The 20,698-nt window shown below is 39.9% G+C and overlaps 2 protein-coding genes across 9 annotated transcripts in view; one reads left to right on the top strand and one right to left on the bottom strand.

Moving 5' to 3' along the window:
* DENND4C (DENN domain containing 4C) overlaps positions 1-10,149 on the top strand; it is a 78,065-nt gene extending 67,916 nt beyond the window's left edge. For 7 of the 8 annotated variants that reach the window (XM_052779118.1, XM_052779120.1, XM_052779117.1 and 4 more), the window contains 5 exons: positions 374-619; positions 1,973-2,090; positions 3,073-3,226; positions 4,328-4,392; positions 5,073-10,149. In XM_052779118.1, the coding sequence (XP_052635078.1) occupies positions 374-619; positions 1,973-2,090; positions 3,073-3,226; positions 4,328-4,392; positions 5,073-5,209 (720 nt within the window). In that variant the 3' untranslated portion in view covers positions 5,210-10,149. Of the gene's footprint in view, positions 1-373; positions 620-1,972; positions 2,091-3,072; positions 3,235-4,327; positions 4,393-5,072 lie in introns of all 8 variants that reach the window. The other variant, XR_008233895.1, reaches the window with a different exon arrangement.
* A 5,370-nt stretch (positions 10,150-15,519) lies between these two features.
* RPS6 (ribosomal protein S6) lies at positions 15,520-20,568 on the bottom strand. The gene is made up of 6 exons (XM_052779122.1): positions 20,456-20,568; positions 19,503-19,634; positions 18,356-18,566; positions 17,828-17,974; positions 16,461-16,618; positions 15,520-15,662 (listed from the first exon to the last, which is right to left on the bottom strand). The coding sequence occupies exons 1-6, from the start codon at positions 20,459-20,461 to the stop codon at positions 15,567-15,569; spliced, it is 750 nt and encodes a 249-aa protein (XP_052635082.1). The 5' UTR covers positions 20,462-20,568; the 3' UTR covers positions 15,520-15,566.
* Positions 20,569-20,698: the final 130 nt, after the last annotated feature.

The raw sequence follows: 20,698 nt of genomic DNA, 5'->3' as shown, positions 1-20,698 counted from the left end.
TAAACCGTTCTTATCTCCACCCACGGGTTTTGCTTCTTTTCCTGATTTTCTCCCCCATCCCACTGGGTGGGGGGGAGTGAGTGAGCGGCTGCGTGGTGTTTAGTTGCTGGCTGGGGTTAAACCACGACAACATAATAGAGAGAGCTTAAGTGATTGTTCTTTAAAGTTAAGAAACACCTCAACAGTCAAAACTGCTGATGCTATTAAAGTTATTGTGTGTTCAGTGCTTCCAGAGGCTTCTTCCAAATATCAAAAGAAACTGTACAATGGGGGATTTTCGGGGCAAGTAATCCTGAAGACTATTTCTGGAAGAAAAATCTTTGACTTTGTAAAAAGACTGATTTTTCTTTTGTGTGTATTATTTTGTTTTTAGGATCCTTTAAGAAAAAGACCTAACCCTCTTGCTGTATCTGTGCCCTACTTGAGTCCTTTGGTACTGCGTAAGGAGCTTGAATCGCTGTTGGAAAATGAGGGAGAGCAAGTAATTCATACACCCAAATTCATCAATCAGCACCCCATAATTTTCTGGAACCTAGTTTGGTATTTCCGACGGTTGGATCTACCTAGCAACTTACCTGGACTCATTCTAACATCTGAACACTGTAATGACGGGGTGCAGGTAAGTGCCTTCATCATATTAGAACTGCAGATACTACAGTAAGCTAAACTTGAGAGTTTGGTTCAAAAAAAGTAGCTAAATAAAAGTAGCTTGGATCAACGTTCCTGGTTTTTATAATACAAGTAGATAGGTTTGTTTTCCTCAAGGAATCTTGAAGGAAGATGAGTGAAAAGAGCATTCAAATTCTAGTCAATCTGTTCACTTTTAAAAAGCCAGAGAGTAAGATTCATTAAAGAGAAGGCTCATATACAGAAGGAAACAAGATGTGTCTGTGGAGAACTCACAACTTGCAATACATTTTAATCCACAAAGTGTGGGTTACATACTTTAGGATATAGACCTTTTAAGTTATTGGTCCATATTTTTTGTTCTTTTCACAAATAGTTTTTGCTATTCAAACTCCACTGAGTTTCATTAGTATACAAATAGAACAAAAGAATGCAGAGTGAATGCTATCTTTTGAGTATTTTGCTTTTCCCATTTTAAGGACCAAATGTTTTTCTGAAGTTGATACAATTTGGGTATGTAAGTATCAAATTCAATAGTATTTTTATATGATGCATGTGAAAAGGTAGTATTTTCCTATCTACTTGTATGCACTTTAATTTTAAAATTCTCTCCCTCGATTTTCCAAAAAGCCCCCACGTAGAACCAAGAACAATTTTCTGAGTAATGTAGTTGAAGACCAATGCTAACGAAATCTGAAGCATACTGGGAAAATACAATGCATTAGCAGGGAAAACCACAATATGGGACATAATATCTCATAATTACTACTTTAAATTGACACACTAGTGGTAAACTTTTCTTGCCCGCTAATTCTTATTGTATTAGTGATTACAGAGGCACTTAATTTTATAAAATAATTATGGAACGATTGTTTTGAGTGCCATATATTTTTAATGGAAAGTTATGTTTCATATCTATATGCAAATACAGATTCTTTCTGCTTGTTGGGAAGACCAATACGTAGACATGCATACCAAATCTTAATCAGATCAGAAAATACTAAGGTATGGCATGATAAGTAGTACAAATCAAGTAACATGTTTGGTGCAGAAAAAATATTTTCAGATACATACTCACAAATATTTTCTTCAGATATCTGTAGAAAACTGAATGGTCTTCATATATTAAGTGAAACTAGAAAAGGCAATTAAATGTTGCAGTACTTATGACTTTGCTCTGGTTGAGTGAAGTTTCCTCTAGAAGACATCAACTGTTCCTGTTTGTTGGATTCAAGATAAATGAAGTAAACCTTTTTCTGTTTGCAAAATGAGTAGAAGAGCAGCTTTTAAATAATAAGACTGTACTGATGTTTGTAAAACTTCTTCCGTTTCTCATGTTTTTTAGCTTCCTTTGACATCTCTTGCTCAAGACAGCAAGCTAGTCTACATCCATCTTCTGTGGGACAATATCAACCTCCACCAAGAGCCAGGGGAGCCCCTATACATATCTTGGAGGAATCTCAGTAAGTAAAACCAATGTTACAGAAAGCAGAGGGAGCAGAGGCTATGGAAAGAAGCAGTTGTTCTGTAGCGTCTGAAGTGTACACAGCCCATCAAGTTGGAAAGCTTTTTTAGTGTGTGAAGCATCTGCAATCCCTTAGGTACTTAACACAGTCTCGGTGTCAAATTATTTGTGAAAATATCTTACTGATCTGTGTGAAAAGGTATGTTATCTGTTCTTTATATGTCATACACTTATAAACAGGGTGGAGGATTGTAAACCATCAGATATGTCAATTTTATGAAAACCTTAAGTTGGTGTGATTGTTATTATTAGCCTTGGTCTACATTTCATTTACACGCAATGTACTTGCTGCCTAATCTATAGCCCTATATTTTTGCCCGTAAATGGACTTACTATTCCCTCATGAGTTACTGTTTTTCAACAAATAATAGTTTAGTGTATTCTGGAAGTGGCAATGGAAGCAACAAATCGTGATGGTAAATGTCTTGATAATTTTCTGTCTTGTTTGACACAACTGTGTATTATCTATTTAAATATGTAGCCCAAAGTTATCAATGAATTGTACGTGGCTTTTAAGAAGGGCTTTGATAAGAAAAGTTTCTTTGATAAGAAACACAACTGTTTTCTTTTGTTTTATTTCTTTTCCTTTGTGTAAAAATAACCTTCTTGGAGTCAACTTAAGTACAGCAATAAATCTGAGCTAACAAACCATACAGGCAACATCTGATGCTGGACACTCTTCAGTCTCTTGTATTGCTCTGTCATGTGGGAGTTCTTGCACATGGATACTTGTTGCATCCTGTCACTTTAATGGTGGAGTAAAGACTATAAGCAGACAAAGCCTTTCCTTTGTCACAAGTTTGTGTAGATTGAGTAGAGGTTCTGTATATGTATATCTCACTTTCTGAAATATCTTCTGCTTATTAAAGTGAAAGAAAAATCTTTACAGTTTTAATAATCTATACTGTCGCATTTCCCAGATTCTTCTGAAAAGACACCCGCCACAGTGGCAGAAGATCAGCAGGCAACAAAGACTTTGTTGGAGAACATCAAACTAAGTATTCAACACAATAATGTTGTTAAACCAATCAACCTCCTTCTACAGAAAGTTAAGCCAGATGTGAAACGGCAGAGGTAAACGGGTAATCTCTTCTTACTTTCTCCCCACTCAAAGTTAAACAAGATCAAACTGTATACACGTATAATGATAGTTCCATAAGGACCTCTTGGGAATATTCAGTTTCATTTGTGTCCACCAAACACTTAATTTGTTTATGCCCATGTTTACAAACAGATGCATTCTGTAGCCAGATGCATTAATTCATGCAAATCAAATGGATAAATGTAATTCTTTAATCAAAACGGACATTTTACAGATGAATAAGAAAAACACTATGCAGATTTTGGTGTTGTTCCAGATGTAGCAAATTGATAAATACAAGTGTGCAGCATCCTGTTGCAGTGTCTGGAATAGTCTCCAAACTACCTAGTTATACCTATCGAAATTCTGCCAACCTCAAGAACTGGCTAAGAAAAGTGGATACAGCATGATCCACAAACAAAGTGAGACATGTAAATAACACTTGTACAGTACATTTTGCCATCTGCACTACAGTTCAAAGAGGGCTTCGTGCAAAAGCACAGCCTCTGAAGTAAATTACAGCAGATACAAGATGTGTTTGAAGTCTATCATGCTAAGTCATCTTTGCTTTTGTGGTTTCTAGTTACTAAAAAGAAACAAGAACTAATCTGCCTAGAGAAGAATCTTTATGAGTTCCACAAGGGAAAAAGAATAAGTATCTAATTGTTTAGTGATATCGAGTTCTGAGATAGATCATGACATTCTGAAACAAAAAACAAAGTATGGGTGATCTGAAATAAGCCTGCTCCCTGTACTTCACCCTCAGGAAAGAATGAGTTAATAAATAAGTGGTGCTTGATTTTATATTTCTTGTTTTTATGGAGTTTTTGTGGCACGTTTGGCAGAGGGATTTTTCATAGAAAATGTAACTGCTGGGATTTGGTGATAATAAGACTTCATGCATTAAGGAAAAATATTCAGACATGAGAAAACCTTAAGCTAGTGATCATGTAGATTGGTCACTTTCCTCACAAGCAAGATTAACAGAACAGTTGCAGAAACTACATAATGCAAGATTAGCATCTTCAACATTGACTTTCTAAGCTTAGGATAGTTGGTGCTTTCATTAACTTGCCCTTCAAAATATTTCCTAGGAGTTTTTACAGAGAAATTCTTTTCCTGTCACTGGTGTCCCTTGGAAGAGAGAACATTGACATTGGTAAGTAAAAAATACTGTGAAATGGATAGTGCCTGTCTATGAAATATATGAATACTTTATATGAAAACTAGTGTATAAAATCAACTTTTCATCCATGAGCTTCTAAGTAACTTTTCAATTGATGTGTTTTAGTGAAAAGTACTGCGCTGTCACTCTTCAAGTAGATGTTGCTTTTGTGAAAGTGTAATTCAAATGGGGCTGTTTTGACTTTGTTTGAAACCAGTAATCAGTTATTTTAAACAAAATTTATTAGCTTTAAGCTTTAATTCCTCATGTCTGAAAACTTGTTCTCAGTCTTGTCCATCTTTCTCCAATCCACATATTAGACCTTTGTCATCTAGCCACCTGATTGCCCACCCCTTCCTGATCTCCTCTGCCCTGACTTCTGTTTGGTACTATGCAAGCAAAGGGACTCCCTTATGGGATGTGACAGGGGAAATACCCTGGGAACAGGCAAACTGAACTGTGATAGAAGTAACGGGCATCCACTGTGATGCATTGTGATGCTCCAGCGCGAAGATGATTTTCAGGTTCTCTGAGAGGATGCATTTTAAAAAAACAGCAGCTAGTTAAGTTAATTATTTTGTTATATAAAAATCACCAAAAGTATTTTATAGAAACAGTAGTGTGCACTGTACAGGGTTTCTTAAGTAACTTCACCTATGCTTTTTCTATTTCAGAGGTCTTTGATAGTGAATACAGGCTTGCACATAAAAATCTACCAAAGGATGTTCTTGAAAAGATGCAAAAGATAGATGCTCCACCAAGCAGCAGGGTTGAGTGCTGTCGCAAGTGCTTTGGAGCACCTTTAATATAAAAATGAGAAAGACACACACTAAACTTCAGTGAGACAAAAGCAGAGGTGAACAAACCAGGAGCATCATGAGATATACACTTTGAATCCCAAAAGGTGATAATTAAGCAATTTGTCAAAGCAATTTCATTGAGCTACAACATATATTCTTGTCTTTCGTCTCATGAGACACAGTGTAAAGCACGTTAAAATGTTTTAAAACTATATTAATAGGGTGAGTTGGTTTCAGTGATTGATCTGCTTTTTTTCCTTGTATATACTTCTCCTTTTCCTTCCTCAAATCTTTCCCCCACAATATCAAGTTGTTCAAAAAGGCTGATGAACAGCAGCCTGTAGTTGGTGACTTTCTTAAGGGCCACCAATATTGGTGTATTTTAATGAACTCACTTTCCTACCACAGAATACATAAGATCCTTCACTACTTCTTTAAAATTACCTTTACCTAAAGAGGAATCTTTTTACTGGTGTGCAGTATGTATGCAAGAATGTAAATATTTGAGTCCTTGGATTGGAAGTTGCAACAATGCAGTTGCTTTTGTCAGATCACAGTACCTAAAATTGCTACCCTTTGCCTTGTCCCAATCAGTATTCTAAATTATCTTTGGCTGACCTTTTCATAATGTATGTCTATAGTTGTAAAAACCAGAAACTTAAACTCAGTTTTCCTGTATTCTTTGACAAATTAAAGATCTTATGAATGTTGCCGCTTTCTCCAGAAGAATGATAGGCTTCTACAGTAAGCAGCTCAGAAATGGCTGGCTTTCTAAGAATGAGATAAGAAGATTAAATGGCATTAGGATACATAAAACATTCGTGAAACAGATACTGTCTGAAAAAATCATGCTTTATACTGTATGCATGTGTGCTTAAAAAGTGTCTTTTCCTTGAATTCTTTATCACCTTTTCCCATGGTTTCATGCTAGCCTGTGGGTTAATTATTTTGCACTGATAGTTCAAATTCAATATTTCAATTAAAATGTACTTATAAATGTGGTCTTCAAGGTGTATATTAGCACAAATGAAGTGCTTGAGTGTATGATCTGAAAAGATGAATCCATCTTTTGGATTGCTTCTAGTAGATAAGACACTTCCTCACCTTACATATCTCATTGACTACAGTAGTCATAGTCTTTGCAAGAAGAGCCTGGATACTGGTCAACAGGTTAAATGTTGCTGTTACTTGAGGAATATGATGAGATTGATTCCAGGTTTTTTGCTGAAATTTAGTGGTGTGCCTTTTCTGATGGAATTATTCTTAGAGAAAAAAAAGTTAAGATTTGTAGCATGTTAAAGGAGCATAGCTAAAACTATAATCACATTTGAGTATGAATGTATTTACTTCGTACTACTCTCTTAAAAATTTTCGTTCTTGAAAATGATGAGGGATGAAGATCTGTCTGGAACAGCTTCTACATGAAACAACAAAACCAACTTTTGTTTTTTCATGAGGCTAAAGCAAAGGATTTGCACTATTTGTGAGAAAATACATTTGCATCATAGACTGATTCCTTGTATTTTGTCTAAAAGTGCTGATCCTAAGTTAATATGGGGATATTGCCTGGACAGATTCTCTCCTGATGAAAATATTGTGCTTGCTCAATAATTAAAAGCAAGAAAGCACACACTGGCTTTTTTTTTCATTCTTTATTCTTTGAGTTTATGCATGGTTGGTTGCAGATATATGACCTACATCACAATGGAAGAGTAGAGCTTGATTCTTCACATTTTCCTCTCTTCTCCTATTACATAATTGACATGCGCCGTTCCATCCTTTTAAGGTAAAAGTCTTGCTGAAGCATTTGTCCAAACAACTTAATACTTCTACAAATCAAAATGGCAAAATTTTCTGTATAAAGCTATACTGATCTTAACACTCAAAAATTATCTTTGTATAGCTGTATGTTTAAATGGACAAACTTATGATTATGTGATGCAACTTGCAAGGAATCAAGTTTTCGTTACCTGTAAATTCTCCCAGCTCATTAAATTACAAAGAAAATCTATCCAGCGAGTGCTGTTTTAGAGAATTGATGACATCCAAATTGTTTTAAACCACTGTAAATTATATTATTATGAACTAAATTCTGTAAGCAGATCACTTTCTTTTCAAAACAACCTTCCCATCTGTTGCTTAAAATACAGATTAATCAGGCAGTAGTGTTGTAGAAACAGCAAAGCAGATTGTGTCACAGCATCTAGTGCTAAATGTTAGACTTTCCCCAGGTATATACACTAAACAAAAAAACCCCTAAAGCCTGAGGGGAAAAGGACAGCTATAGGATTGAACTTGCTTTGATTTGCTCCTGTATATTGGCATTTCTGTACACTACAAATTAACTTCTATTCCTGTTGCATGTACCTGGACTTCAGAGTGGTAGAAGTTCTGCATGCAATTACTTGAAATCTTGAATCTGCCTATTGAAATTAATTCTTTAATATAGAATGACAAAAGTAAGCGCTCACTCTTTTTAATTTTGGGCTTTTTTTAATGCCTAGTTTTTAATGGCTAACTAATCAGCTGGTTCTTAAATGAAATCCATAGTTAAATGCAAAGAGAGATCTCTGGAAGTGATTTGTTTATTAAGGTTTCATCTAAGAAGATGCTTTTTTGGGGAAAAAAAAGAGTTCACAAAAATTGGAAAGGAATTAAGAACTGAGTGGTTTTTTCCTGGTTGCTTTCTCTCCTTTCAAACGCATGATGGCACTTCCTGTTCTTCCTTTGACTTTTAGGTCTCCTCCTACAAACAGGTAGAGACTGCAGTTTTTTCCTACACAAACTTTCTGAGATGTAGGCTTCCCTAATTTGAATGCTGAAAGAACTGGTGAGCATGCCTAAGAGAAGGGCACGGCATAAAACAGTTCAGCATGGCTCAATACTCATATGGTTGAATATCTGGCCAAAAATAAACAGGGAAAAGTCTTCAAAAATTTTTTTGTGAGTGCATTGCAAACACTTTTGTCTTTCTGAAAATTGGGCACTAAAGGGGTAATAAGTTCTTCTCTGCAAGTTAGTAGTAACAGCATGAACTTTTTAGGCTGCACGGAAATGACTTAGTTACCTACAAATGCTTCTACTTTGTTTGACACCCCACTCCTAGTAATCCAAATTTACTTGAATCCCTAATGCATGAATGAGCTGGACAAAGAGTTGTGAAGGAGGAGTGTGGATAAGCTTGATCTTTGTTCTGTTTTCCTTTCAGTGTAAGCAGAAAAAGTATTATTTTGCTCACTTGCAAAACTCTTCCCTCCAAGTACTCCTTTTAGCAGCTCAACAGCCAGTGTTCAGGAGGAGATGGCTCTTCTGTGTGTATTTTGGAATTCTCACATATAAACGTGAAGAAAATGGCTGCAGATCAGTATTAACTTCAAAACCTGCAGTGTGTGCACAAAGTGAGGGTATAAACCAAGCTGATTACATACGTGGATGCAAACTGTTAATGAATTTCCGGTAAGCCCAAGAACTTTGAAAGTTTGTGTTGGAATAATAATTATCACACAGAAGCTTCCTTGAATTGTTGCCCTAAGGATGTTGAACTGCAGTCAGTTATGCTGAGGAGATACTATCTTGCACCTTTCACCAGCTATAAAAGTTACATACAGCTTGTGTGCTTACATCAAAATAGCTATTTTTTGTAGAATTAAAACAACAAATGGGGTCTTAAAGGTTTAAAATCAGGATTCTTAAGTGACAAAGTTTTTCTTTATGAATTACAAATGTATTCTGGCACACAACAACTTCCAAAACCCCATAGGTAGAGGATACTGTTGTGGCTGCAGTATTGGCACAGTAATAGGTACCAGCTTTTACATGTTACTAGATGCATCTGTATGTTACATATAGTCATATCCTGTCTTCACATTTTATATAACTCAAGTTTAGACGATACAATTTTAATGGAAAATATTTTATTTAGTATATATGTTTCAAACTAAATTCATTTTTTTGCAAGTAACTTAGTCTTGTTCCTAGTGAAATTTCACAGTGGTTAAGCTCAAGCTACATTGCACTTGTGAATGAGTAATTTTATTCCATTTTAACTGTGAATTAATGGCTTTTGTATTGCTGCAGCTAGAAGAATATACCTTTCATTGAGTTTACTGCTTTTCTTGAATAACTGCAACATAGGGGATATTTTCAAAATGTATATTAAATTAGATCATAGAAATTATATTTTTAAAACAAATTGTTAAAATGTAAGTAACTGAAGAATTCACTCAGTAGTTTTCTCTTTTTAAAACTCTTAATTCAACAATTGTTTCAATGCAGATAACTTTATTTCACTAAATAAAGGTCGTCTTATTCATATAATTGTACATTTTCAACAAAGGTTTTTTTCTTTCAACTAATAAAAGCCTTAAGGTGCCTTCTGTATATCAGCTTTTCATTATGGACCTTTTTAAAAAACAAAACACACACCCTTGTGACTTTTAAGTCTTGAAACTAAATGGTTGAATTGGACTCTAGTTCTGTATTTTACTGTGCTGTATATTGTGATGCATACGAGGAGAGAAACGGATGGGATTTTTATTTGTTCTTTCAGTCTGCATCAATCAATGGTGCAAATAAAAGGGATTGTTTGCTGTTTTTAGAAGCACATTAAACTCCTTTCAGGAGCTTAAAATAAACTATTGTAATGAGGATGAAAGGATGTAGTGTGAATAAATTATGAATTTATTAAGTGAGCTGGGAAGTTTTCTTTAATGCAATAAAATTTGCACTGGTTTAGAGACTGTTTTGAACTGTTGAAAAATGGCATCCATTTACTGTGCTTTGATTAACAAGTGTTTCTCTGTAATGTTTTTGTACATTTGACAAATGTTTCTTGAGTTTAAAAGGGCACTCTGCATATTCTGAATTATGTATAGATATCCTAGACTAGGAAACAATTTTTAATGTATTTCCCAAAATAAAACATGTATGCATCCTGTGTAAAAATTTCAAATGTTCAGCTTTTTTTGCCATTGGAACTTACCTGCTTGACAGAATTTAATCTTAAATGCAAATTCGACCTATAGTTGGGCAAAAGCAGAGACTTTTGATTGCCTTTTTCTGGAATTGTTTCATAGTACCTCAGTGACTTCTGAATGGTGGGAGACAGTGGGAGCAGTTGAGGCAGGGGGAGAGGAAGAGAAAAGATGGGATTCAGTTGTGGAGATTGGTTCATGAGAGGATGGCTCCATGGCAGCTTAAGCACGCCATGGGTTGGTGGCTGTACTTGGCAGAATACTTCCGAGGAGTTCTGGTTTCTCAGTGGCTATGTAATGGGGGCACAGAGTGATGCTTTCAGTGATGCATCCTAGCTTGCAAGAGACACTGGTGGACCTCCTGCCTCATAATATACTTGCAGGTTTACATGCAGTTTCCAGACTTTTTTTTTTTTTTTTTTTTTCCCAAAGGGGTGGGGAGAGGGGAGTGGAGTGAGGCTGGAGTGAAATTTAAGCAGTAGAAACCGCCAGTTACTGTCAAGTGCTTCAGGCCTTCACAACAGAGTGTCTTTCAAAATCCCTTACATTCGGCAGTCAGTTCATTAATCTGTTAGCAAAAATAAGAATACCAGACCCTAAAGACCTTTCTCTCTGAAGAAACTGCTACACATAGCACAAACTGGTAGCTCGTGGAGAAGATTCATAATAAACTCATCTTTTCAGGCCTGTTTTTAGGTAGGGTGCTCAGGAACAGTGTTTTGGACTTTCCTTTTATAATCTTGTCAGCATCACAATGACTGCGCTTGTTTTGCTCTGACTGCTTTTGTCACTGCTGTCTTTTTAATAATGCTGCCTGCTAAAAATTTTACAGCTGCCTTCCGAATATGCTGCCTTTAATGTGGCCTGTTGAGAGACGAGGCTGAAGCAGGGAGGGCGTAACAGACAGGAACAAAAACTTGCATTTGAGGAATCCCCAAAGAAGCATGAACACAGGATATTTGTGTTTGAAGCTGTAGGGAAGAGGGAACTGCTGTCTCCTGTGCCAAAATCAGGTGGGAAGCTTGAGGCAGTGTGATGGTAGAAGGTGATCGATAGCAGAAGGACCTGGCTTAAGGAAGCTCTGATCCTTCATGTGTTTAGAGCTACCATCAGAACACTCATTAGTGGTAGTTCCCCCCAGCTCTGTAGAGACAAACTTCGACTGTCTACAGAGAGAAGTAAAGGAAGAGTCACTAACTTGCCAAGCTGGAGAAAATCGGATGGGGTCCAAAACGGAACACAAAGTGTTAAAGAATTTTGAAAGTGGGTTTCTCTAGGTTTGTTTTATTAACAACTCAGAGTTGGACCACCACCGCAGTGAATGGCAACTTTCCAAAAATTTCCCAATCTTATATACCTTTTTACCACCCACTGTCCCAGTCCAAAGACTTTGTAATTTTCCAGTCGATCTCGGTTCCCATGTCGCTATTATTCGTCAATTTATCTCATCAGTTCTCGTGTCACGGTTCTTCTGAAGTTAGTGGTCGTAGGCAGAAGGTCTTGGGTCACCACAATCACTTATCTTCTTACGCACCAAAGATTACCTTTGAATTTCTGAAAATCACTCAGGCTATTCTATTAATTTATCTTGTTCTAAAGTTAATCACTCCCATGTCTTAGGTCCTAAGATGTATGATCCTTCTTCTATTGATTCAGCTTGACCGGGTTTCAAGCCAGCCATGGAGGGGGAGACACATAGGACAAATAAGCAGCTTATGCATATTGTTTTATAAGCACCTGCATTCTATTAATCATATCTAAACCAATTTCTAATCATTAGTTATATGTCTAATATGAATAGTCTTAAAAACAATAAGGCTTAAGGCCTAGTTCCTTTTACACAAAGATCCTGCCTCTGGGTAGGAATAACCTCACGCACCAGTGCAGGCTGGGGGCAGACCGGCTGGAGAGCAGCTGGGCAGGAAAAGACTGAGGGTTCCTGGTGGACCCCAAGCTGACCGTGAGCCAGCAGAGTGCCCTCACAGCAAAGCAAGCCAACAGTGTCCCTGGATGAACTAGGCAGACCATTGCCAGCAAGTGGAGGGAGGTGATCTTTCCTCGCTACTCAGCACTGGTGAGACATGTCTGGGTGCTATGGCCAAGTCTGGGCTGACTAGTACCAAGAGAGACTTGGACTTCCTGGAATGACTCCAGTGAAGGGCAATGAAGGTGATGAAGAGCTTGGAGCATGTCACACAAGGGGAGGTTGACAGAGCTGGCACTGTTCAACCTGGAGAAAGCTTGGGGGGCAGGGAGGAGGGAGAATGTCATCCATGTGTCTAAATACCTGATGGGGTGGGTGGGGAATAGAGAAGACAGAGCCAGACTCTTCTCAGTGGCGTCCTGTGCCAGAAGAAGCCATGGGCACAAACTTGACCTACAGGAAAATCAACTTAGATGTTTTAACTCTGAGGGTGGTGAAACACCGAACAGGTTGCCTGGAAGGTTGTAGAGTCTCCATCCTTTAAGAAACGCTCAGACCTGACTGGAAACCACCCTGCTTCAGCAGGGGTTTGCACTACAGGCTTCCAGAGTTGCCTACCAGTCTCAGTGGCTCTGTGGGGATGGGTGGCAGCCAGAAACTGCTGGGAGGAGCACATGCTAGCTTTACCTGGTTACTAGAGTAGTTTAGAGGGATGTTCCACCATTTTTGTTCAGGTTTCCTCAAGGTGTTTTCCTTTGGCATTTTTCCCCATTTTTTTTCTGTAGTGTCATACTGGTCTGAATTCAAACCTCGCCAGTTAAAACTGATTAAGTATGTCAATGTAATGTAATGTGCGTTCCGTTTCCTTGGGTTGTGGAGTGATGAAACAGCAACCTATCAGGTTGTGACCAAAGTCCCTGTTACTTGCCCTGAAGCTTAAGATGTCTCCAAGTTTGCAGCTGAGCTTCAGGCTGGCTGAAAAACATTGCCATTGAAGAGCAGAAATCCTGCTGAAACTGCTGTTAAATTCAAAGAAAAGCTGCTGCTCCCAGATAGCACTTCCTGTTTGTCATTGTTTTGTATCACAGGTTTTGAACTGCTGTTAAGGCATAAGAGACTTCTGCTGCTGCTGGCCTTGCAACGTTTTATTGCAGATCCTACTGTAGTAAAGTTGGAAAGGGCACAGGGGGCACAGGGGCAGAGCGCCAGCACTACATCATTAACCCCTTCCACGTCTGGGATTTGATTCATCCATAACCTAGAGCCATGGTGAAAGCAGGCGACTGGGAAAATCCAGTATGGATTTACCAAAGGCATATCATGCCAAACTTCATCACCTGCTACAATCAAGTAACATCTGTCAGCAGAGGGCAAGTATTGTTTAGCTAGACTTCAGCAAAGCATTTGACACCATTTCCCACAGCCTTCTCTCGGACAAATTGTCAAGGTGCAGACTGGATGGGCGGTCTGCAAAATGGGTAGGAAATGGTCTCACAGCCTCCACTCAGAGGGTGGTTATCAATGCTTTTTTACTCAGGCTGGCAGCCTGTCACAAGTGGGGTCCCCCAGGGACTGAAAACACCCTCACAAAGTTTGCTGATGACACTAAACTGGGTGGTGGGATGGACACATCAGAAGGGAGAGACATATTTCAGAGAGCTGGGCAGGCTGGGTAATACAACTGGGTGTTAGTTGCACTGCTTCAGACTTATTAGCAGCCTATACAGTAGGACATCCTTGTTAAGAACACAGGTCTCTTCCAGGACACACGGATCTCGATGCTTGGTGACCTTGACCACAGTAAATGCCTCTTACCTGTTACTAGGATCCAAAAGAGAAGGACAGACTGCATTAAGAAATTAGTCATGTGTATTTTCCTTCCATAGATTATTGTAAAATTCTCAGCACCGTGAATGCACTTTTGCTTGACAGTGCCTGTTGATATGACTTCTTTACAGTAAACATTTGTAATGTGTGTGTGCAAGTTGTTTTTTACTAAGCAGGTTAAGGATGTCATATGAAGCATTTTTGACTGCCAGATGATATAGATTTATCCGCATTTTCTCCATATCAATTTGGCAGCTGAGAGACTAACATTAAATTCTAACTTTCTATTTTAGTGAAGCTCAGGCTTAACAGGGCCTACATGGCTATCTTCACTAGTAAGAGAAAAGAAACTCTTGGCTGAAGTGAAACTGTAGGTCTGGAACATGGCCTCCATTAAAAAAAAAAAAAGAAAGAAAGAAAGAAAGACAGTGATATATCTAGTTCACCTTATGTACGTTCTGCAACTCTCATTTTCTGGAGTCCAGATTCCACATTCAGGCTATTAAAAAAACTGCTTCTAGACAGTCATGGGGCCCTGACTTAAAGAGCCTTTCCATGCACACAGGAAGGAAAAAAAGAAAAGCTTCGTAACTTCTAAGGCTACAGTAAAGCTTAACGTATTGCAATTTTTATACTAGAAACAGAAGCACCTATCTCAACAAAAACTGAGGTGGATCCCAATTACTATTTTAAGAACAACTAAGACAATCTATTTAGCCACAGACCATTCTAACATCAAACACTTAACACGTATTCTTAAGTCAGAGTAGAATTCCCATCACCCTTACCTGGTACTAGGTCTGCATGAAGTACAGTCTGAATACATAAAGGCTACTGTAAAGTTTTTTACCCTTCAGTGAAATTTCTAAGTCAAACCTTTTAAAGGCTGGCTTACTCATGCTCAGCATTCAGTACCAATTTCAAGAGCAGAATACTGAAATACTTACAGAATTATATAGTATCTCGAGCTGGATGGGATCCATAAGGATCAAGTCCAACTCCCTGCTCCTCACAGGACTACCTAACACTAAACCATATGACTCAGAGCCTCGTCCAGACGCTCCTTGAACTCTGACAGGCTTGGTGCCGTGACCACTTCCCTGGAGAGCCTGTTCCAGTGGCTGACTCAATTGAACTAAATTCTGCCAAGAATCAGCTGAAGGGTTTATGTTTTACCAATGTTACACTCAGTATCAAAAGCAAGTGCCATGATTCCTCAACTGGAAACACTATCTTGTGCTTGAGATTAAAAAACCCACAAACAACAAACCAACCACTGAACAGCACCAAGTGAGTTCTACCCACAGCTTCTAAAGATTAGCTTAAATTTAGTACCTGTGGGCACTGCTGCACCATCACACAGGACTTTGCCATTACAGGTAAATCCTGCCTACAGAAAAATCAACATGCATGCTCAGGGTTATTATAAAGTGGAACTTCTCACTAAAGACATGAATATATATTACAAGTTCTCAGAAGAGAACTGAATCAAGACCAAGGTTTGTAGTTCCAGTTTGGTCTGCATGATGCAGTTAGTCTAGACTACTATTTCTTTTAAGAGATGGCCATTAACAATACACACTGGGAAGTCTCACACTGAAAGTTAACCACAAAAAGGGTTTATTTTTAGCTTCATGTGCATCTCTACTTCTGACTGGACTCGGACTTGGATGTAGAAGCTCTCAATGAAGAAAGCCGGCGTCTCTTTGCAATCTGCTCCTGGCGTTTCTCCTTGGCTTCCTGAAAAGCCAAACAGCATGAAGTGAGTAATGAGACACTACACATAATCAAGCACTTCAAAACATCTACAAAGGAACAAACTAGGGAAAATGCAACTTGAGGGAAGCTACCAGAAAGAATGGATTCCTTAAATGAATAAAGGAAAATACAGTTTCACTTCTTCACTGGTCAGAAGAATTTTACAAGTATCCGAACCTGTTCAGACCCATGTCTTTAAACGATATGGACTACCGTCCAAAATTACAGTAAAAATGCTAATGCAGAGTTCACAACATACTAGAGGTCTATCTATTCTCAGTTTCCGCCTGGAAGTCATGAAACACTCAAATACTGTGCCAAATATTCCAACAGTACTGCTTTGGCAGTCACTGCTGCTTTAGGTGCAAGAGCGAAATCATCCAAACATACAACTTCTTGCCAAGTTATCTTCCAATCCAGATCCTATTTCTCCACACAATCACTCAAATGCTTGGGCATCTGAGTTAAACCAGAATTTTGCAGTAGCAGTTTTAGTTCAAATGAATCTTCACAGGCCATAACTGTTCATTATTCTCTTCAAAATCAGCTCTCAGTTAAATTAACTGGTCTGGTTAATTTCTACTGTTCTAGGACTGGCAAAAACGGATAGAAATGCTAACAAAAACATCTGACCAGCAATGTTTATACTCACATTCAGATATTCCTATTCAAAATGAGCTAGGTACAGAGCACCTCTAAGTGTACAGTCAAGTTTATCAAATCCCTTGATTCTGGGGTATGAGGTATTCCATACAGCTGAGTTATAAGGGCAAAACGCACCTTCATTCTCTTGGCCAAGAGCTTTGCATATTCTGCTGCTTCCTCCTTATTCTTTTGAGTGCGCTGCTTCTTCAGAGCAATACGTCTGCGCTTATGTTGCAGAACTCGAGGAGTCACTAGTCGCTGGATCTTAGGGGCCTTGGTTCGGGGTTTCTTGCCTAAAAAAGCATTACAAACCAGCAGAAGTGGCAGATTATTTTCCAAAGAGGCCTCAGGCCTCATCTAGCAAACTTAAGAGTAAGTTCCATTTACTGTTATGGTAACATTTAGTGTATACATATTATAGCAACTTACACAGAGTTCAAGCTCTTGACAGATTTTGCAGGAAAAATGATCAATTACTGTCAGATGCAGCATTAACAAAATATAGTCTTAATGCTCATGATTTATTATCAGCAATGAAGTGTAAGTAATGCATCTCTTTACTCCGTGCATTTTTATGAAAATTCATAGCTTCTCAGCAGGCCTGTCTTAAGTAATTCCCCCTAGACTTAAAATGTTTAAAGAATACAGAAACTCATCACGGAGCTTTCAGAACAAGCCATTATGTTTTCAGTGTTAAAAAGCTCTCTACAATTCTACATAGACTTGACATGCATATCTAAAAAAGAACCCCAGATCTACATAGCCCATAACGAGCAAACAAAACACAACACCACACACATCTGTAAAATTTCACTACTCAATCCTGCCTGACTTCAGAAGTCACAAGCAACAGCCTGATGTCCACCAGGATCACATTCTTTAACAGACAGAATAGTTCCTATGATGCAGAAAATAGGAGTCTTTTTACCCAACAAACTTTCACAGTGCCCAAGCTTTATCATGTCCTTTCTGCTAAAAATCCTCACCCTTTCTGTTCCCTGATCAAACACAAAAGAACCCCAAATTAAAACTTTACACTGCAAAAGACAGGTGGTAAGCAAACCAGTGCCCTTCCAAGAAAAGCTCATTTCAGAGACTGCTATAAGCAACGGGGAAAAAAAATCTTAATACGTTCTCTACTGCTTTTTTCCTCCACCTCATAAAAATGTCTCAAAAACATTCCACCTCATATTTAACCTTCTTTTACTAACAATTCTTTTTGGATTATTCTTAGAACCACTGTTAAGTATTACTCCAGATTCTAGCAAACATTTAAGAACAAATTATGCCAAAGTAGATGGAAAGGGAAGAGAGGGGTAAAAGAAATGGGGCAACCAAGAAACTCCACTTCTTACCCGTAAGTTACAGCTGACAAAGCTTAAATACCATGACAGTCAACTCCTGATCTACTACTATAGTGAGCTTCATTCACTGCACTAGGCTGGACACCTCCTTGCTGATAACAACATGAAACCAAAGAGTTTGAAAATTTGAGTTCTTACCCTCTTTGTTCAGAGGCTTCCTCACAACATACTGGCGAACATCATCCTCCTTAGACAAGTTGAACAGTTTGCGGATTCTGCTAGCCCTCTTGGGACCAAGACGACGAGGCACAGTTGTGTCTGTCAGCCCAGGAATATCCTTTTCACCTTGAAGAATGTTAAATTTAAACATGCCAATTAATCCTGCACCTACTGAACACCTCCTTTGTTAGTGAATTTAAATTTTAAGTTTAAAATACATAAAAATTCCAGGATACTACTAGGTAATACTTGAGGTTTACCTGCCAATAGCAGCACACCCCCAGCTACACTTTGCTGATTTAATATGATCGGATTGTTGGCAGCAATAAATGTTTCAGTGACCAGTTTCAAAATTATGAGAACATTAATGCTCAGTGGGAATTTCAAGACACATTCACACTCTGAAGTTCAGACTGCATATGCATTCCACAGAAATTCTCAGCCACCAGCAAGCAGGGTCCTTCCAGACGCTTACTTCAACATATTTTTTGCTTCATTCAGTCTTACCCTTTTTCACTATGACCAAGTTCAGAACACTCAAGTTGGCATCAACGATGCAACCACGAACAGATTTGCGTTTTCTCTCTCCAGTTCTTCTGGGGCGGTAGCAGGAGTGGCCCTTGCTGAGCAGAAGGCGGACACGTCCATGAGTCAGGACACCTTGTTTCATGGGGAAGCCTTGTTTGTCATTGCCACCACTGATGCGGACAACATAGCCCTACGAAAACACAGAAATACACTTAGTTGCTCACACACCTCTTACTTCAAGGCGAACTGGTGGATATCACAACATACTGTTCAAAACAACAGGGCACTGTGCTCATGATTCAGGAAAAGTCACTGTTACTGGCGATGCAGACATTATTTAACCAACACCACTCCAATGGTTTAGGAATTTTACTTAGCAGATGTGAAAAATACCTCTGCGTAGCCGAATTCACGTTTATTCTACTGATCTTCAAATATATATTCAAAAATTAAATTCCTATCCATTCAAAGTTTTGTTTAAGCTACACCAGACCGAATTTTGTCCATTATTGTCTAGTTTTTCTTTAATCCTAAACCTACCCAAAGCCCGTTTTCATCACAAACTGGAAATCCGCGTACAACACAAGAGTGTCTGGAGTAGGGACACAGGAGTAAAAAGGAAAAGTAAGGCTTTTATTGCCTTCCCAGTGGAGGTGGCAGCAGAAAGATCAACTCAACCCAAATTCAGCTGGACTGTCCATATTAACACTCAACTATTCCAAGCCCGTCCAACAGGCCCAACATGCTTTTTCCCATGCACCAGCAGCAGTTTAAAACACAATGACAGCAATTTCAAACTTGTTTGGTAAAGAGGAGATCAGCAGTTTTAGGGTACAGATTTAGTTTGTCCTGAATGCCAAGACAGCAGTCAAATGAAGAATAAAAAAGCTACTGCAGAGAGCGGCAAGAAACTCTAAACACAAAGCTTAAAAACAAAAAGCACTTAGACAAATCAAAGTAGCAGAACAGGCTAGCCATATCACCAAATTCGGTACATATAGCAAGAGAAACTTTCAACATACCTGCCACACGTACACCACACAAGCGGTCTAGCATGACAACTGCATACTGAAGAAATTTTGTAGTTTAAACTCCTCGAATACAGCTCTGACGCATACTTGCTTACCTTCCACTCCTCACCAAGAGAATCAGCTGCAACCTCCGTGGCCATCCGTTTCTCATAGAATGTTCTCAGCTTGCGCTCGTCATCCACTTCAATGAGTTTCTGGCAGCCAGTGGCCGGGAAAGAGATGTTCAGCTAATACGAAAAAAAAAAAAAAAAAAAAAGATTTGGTTAAAACTTCCTGTGAGACATTTTAACGGAAAATCAGCATTTATCTGCTGGCTTCATTTTTGCATTTCAAAGCTGGAATTCCCCACATGCTTACATGAACGCTTACCAGCCCTAACCTGTTACTACCATGCTCGAGAGAGCCAAGCAGGTCTGTCCTTGGCCACGCTGGGCCACATTACGCGTTCAGTTACACCCAAAACTGTCTTTACCACAACCGGAGCTAGATCACCTTCAAACAGACTAGAAACAATGACGTCAAGGCGAGGGCAGCAGAAACCCGTTCCCTCTCCTTCTGCAAGCCCTTAGCGACACAGGCCGCGGTAGAAAATCGCGTTAGCAGGCCAAGCGCGTGCGACAAGGGCCGTCGGCGACGACTCGTGCTTCCCGCGTGCCGGCGCCATGCCCAGAGCGTCGGCGACGCCGCCCGGCACTTCCCCCACCGGCCCCGGCCCCGGCCCGGCCCTCGCGCACACGGGGCCTCACCGCCAGCCCCCACCCCCCACCGCGGGCGCAGGCCTCACGCCGGCAGGCGGCCTCCTCAGCGGAGGCACGGCCGCTGCCGTAACCCGCTGTTCCACGGCCAGGTGGGCAGGGGAGGGCCCGGCTGAGAAGCCGCGTCCCGCGCGTCCGCCATGTCGCGCCGCCCAACAATCCGCTCCCATCCGCCCCGCAGGGCCGCTCCAGCCCCGCCGCCCAGCGACCATCGCTCCTCGCCAGCGGCCCCGCACGCAGTGCCGGGCCCATTGGCGGCATAGGAATCCCAATCCCGCCGGGCGCGGCCCCACCTTCATCCTCGCCGAGCCGCGCCACTGCAGGAAAGGGACCCACTTCCGCTCGCGGCCCGCACATACACCCCGCCAAATCTCGCGAGAGCGGCGCCGCCCGTGCCTAGCGTGGCGGGCCTACCCAATGACGAGCAGCGCTTCGCCAGGCTGGAGGGCGTGGCGCGGGCGCTCTCGGCGGAGGAGCGGCTCGCCGAGTGGCGGGAGGCTAGCGGCGGGCTACCCCCCTACCCCAACCCCCCCACC

Source organism: Harpia harpyja, chromosome Z (assembly GCF_026419915.1).
Source record: "Harpia harpyja isolate bHarHar1 chromosome Z, bHarHar1 primary haplotype, whole genome shotgun sequence".
Classification (NCBI taxonomy): domain Eukaryota; kingdom Metazoa; phylum Chordata; class Aves; order Accipitriformes; family Accipitridae; genus Harpia; species Harpia harpyja.
Note: the sequence above shows the minus strand (reverse complement) of the source record. Positions and strands in the feature narration are given on the sequence as shown.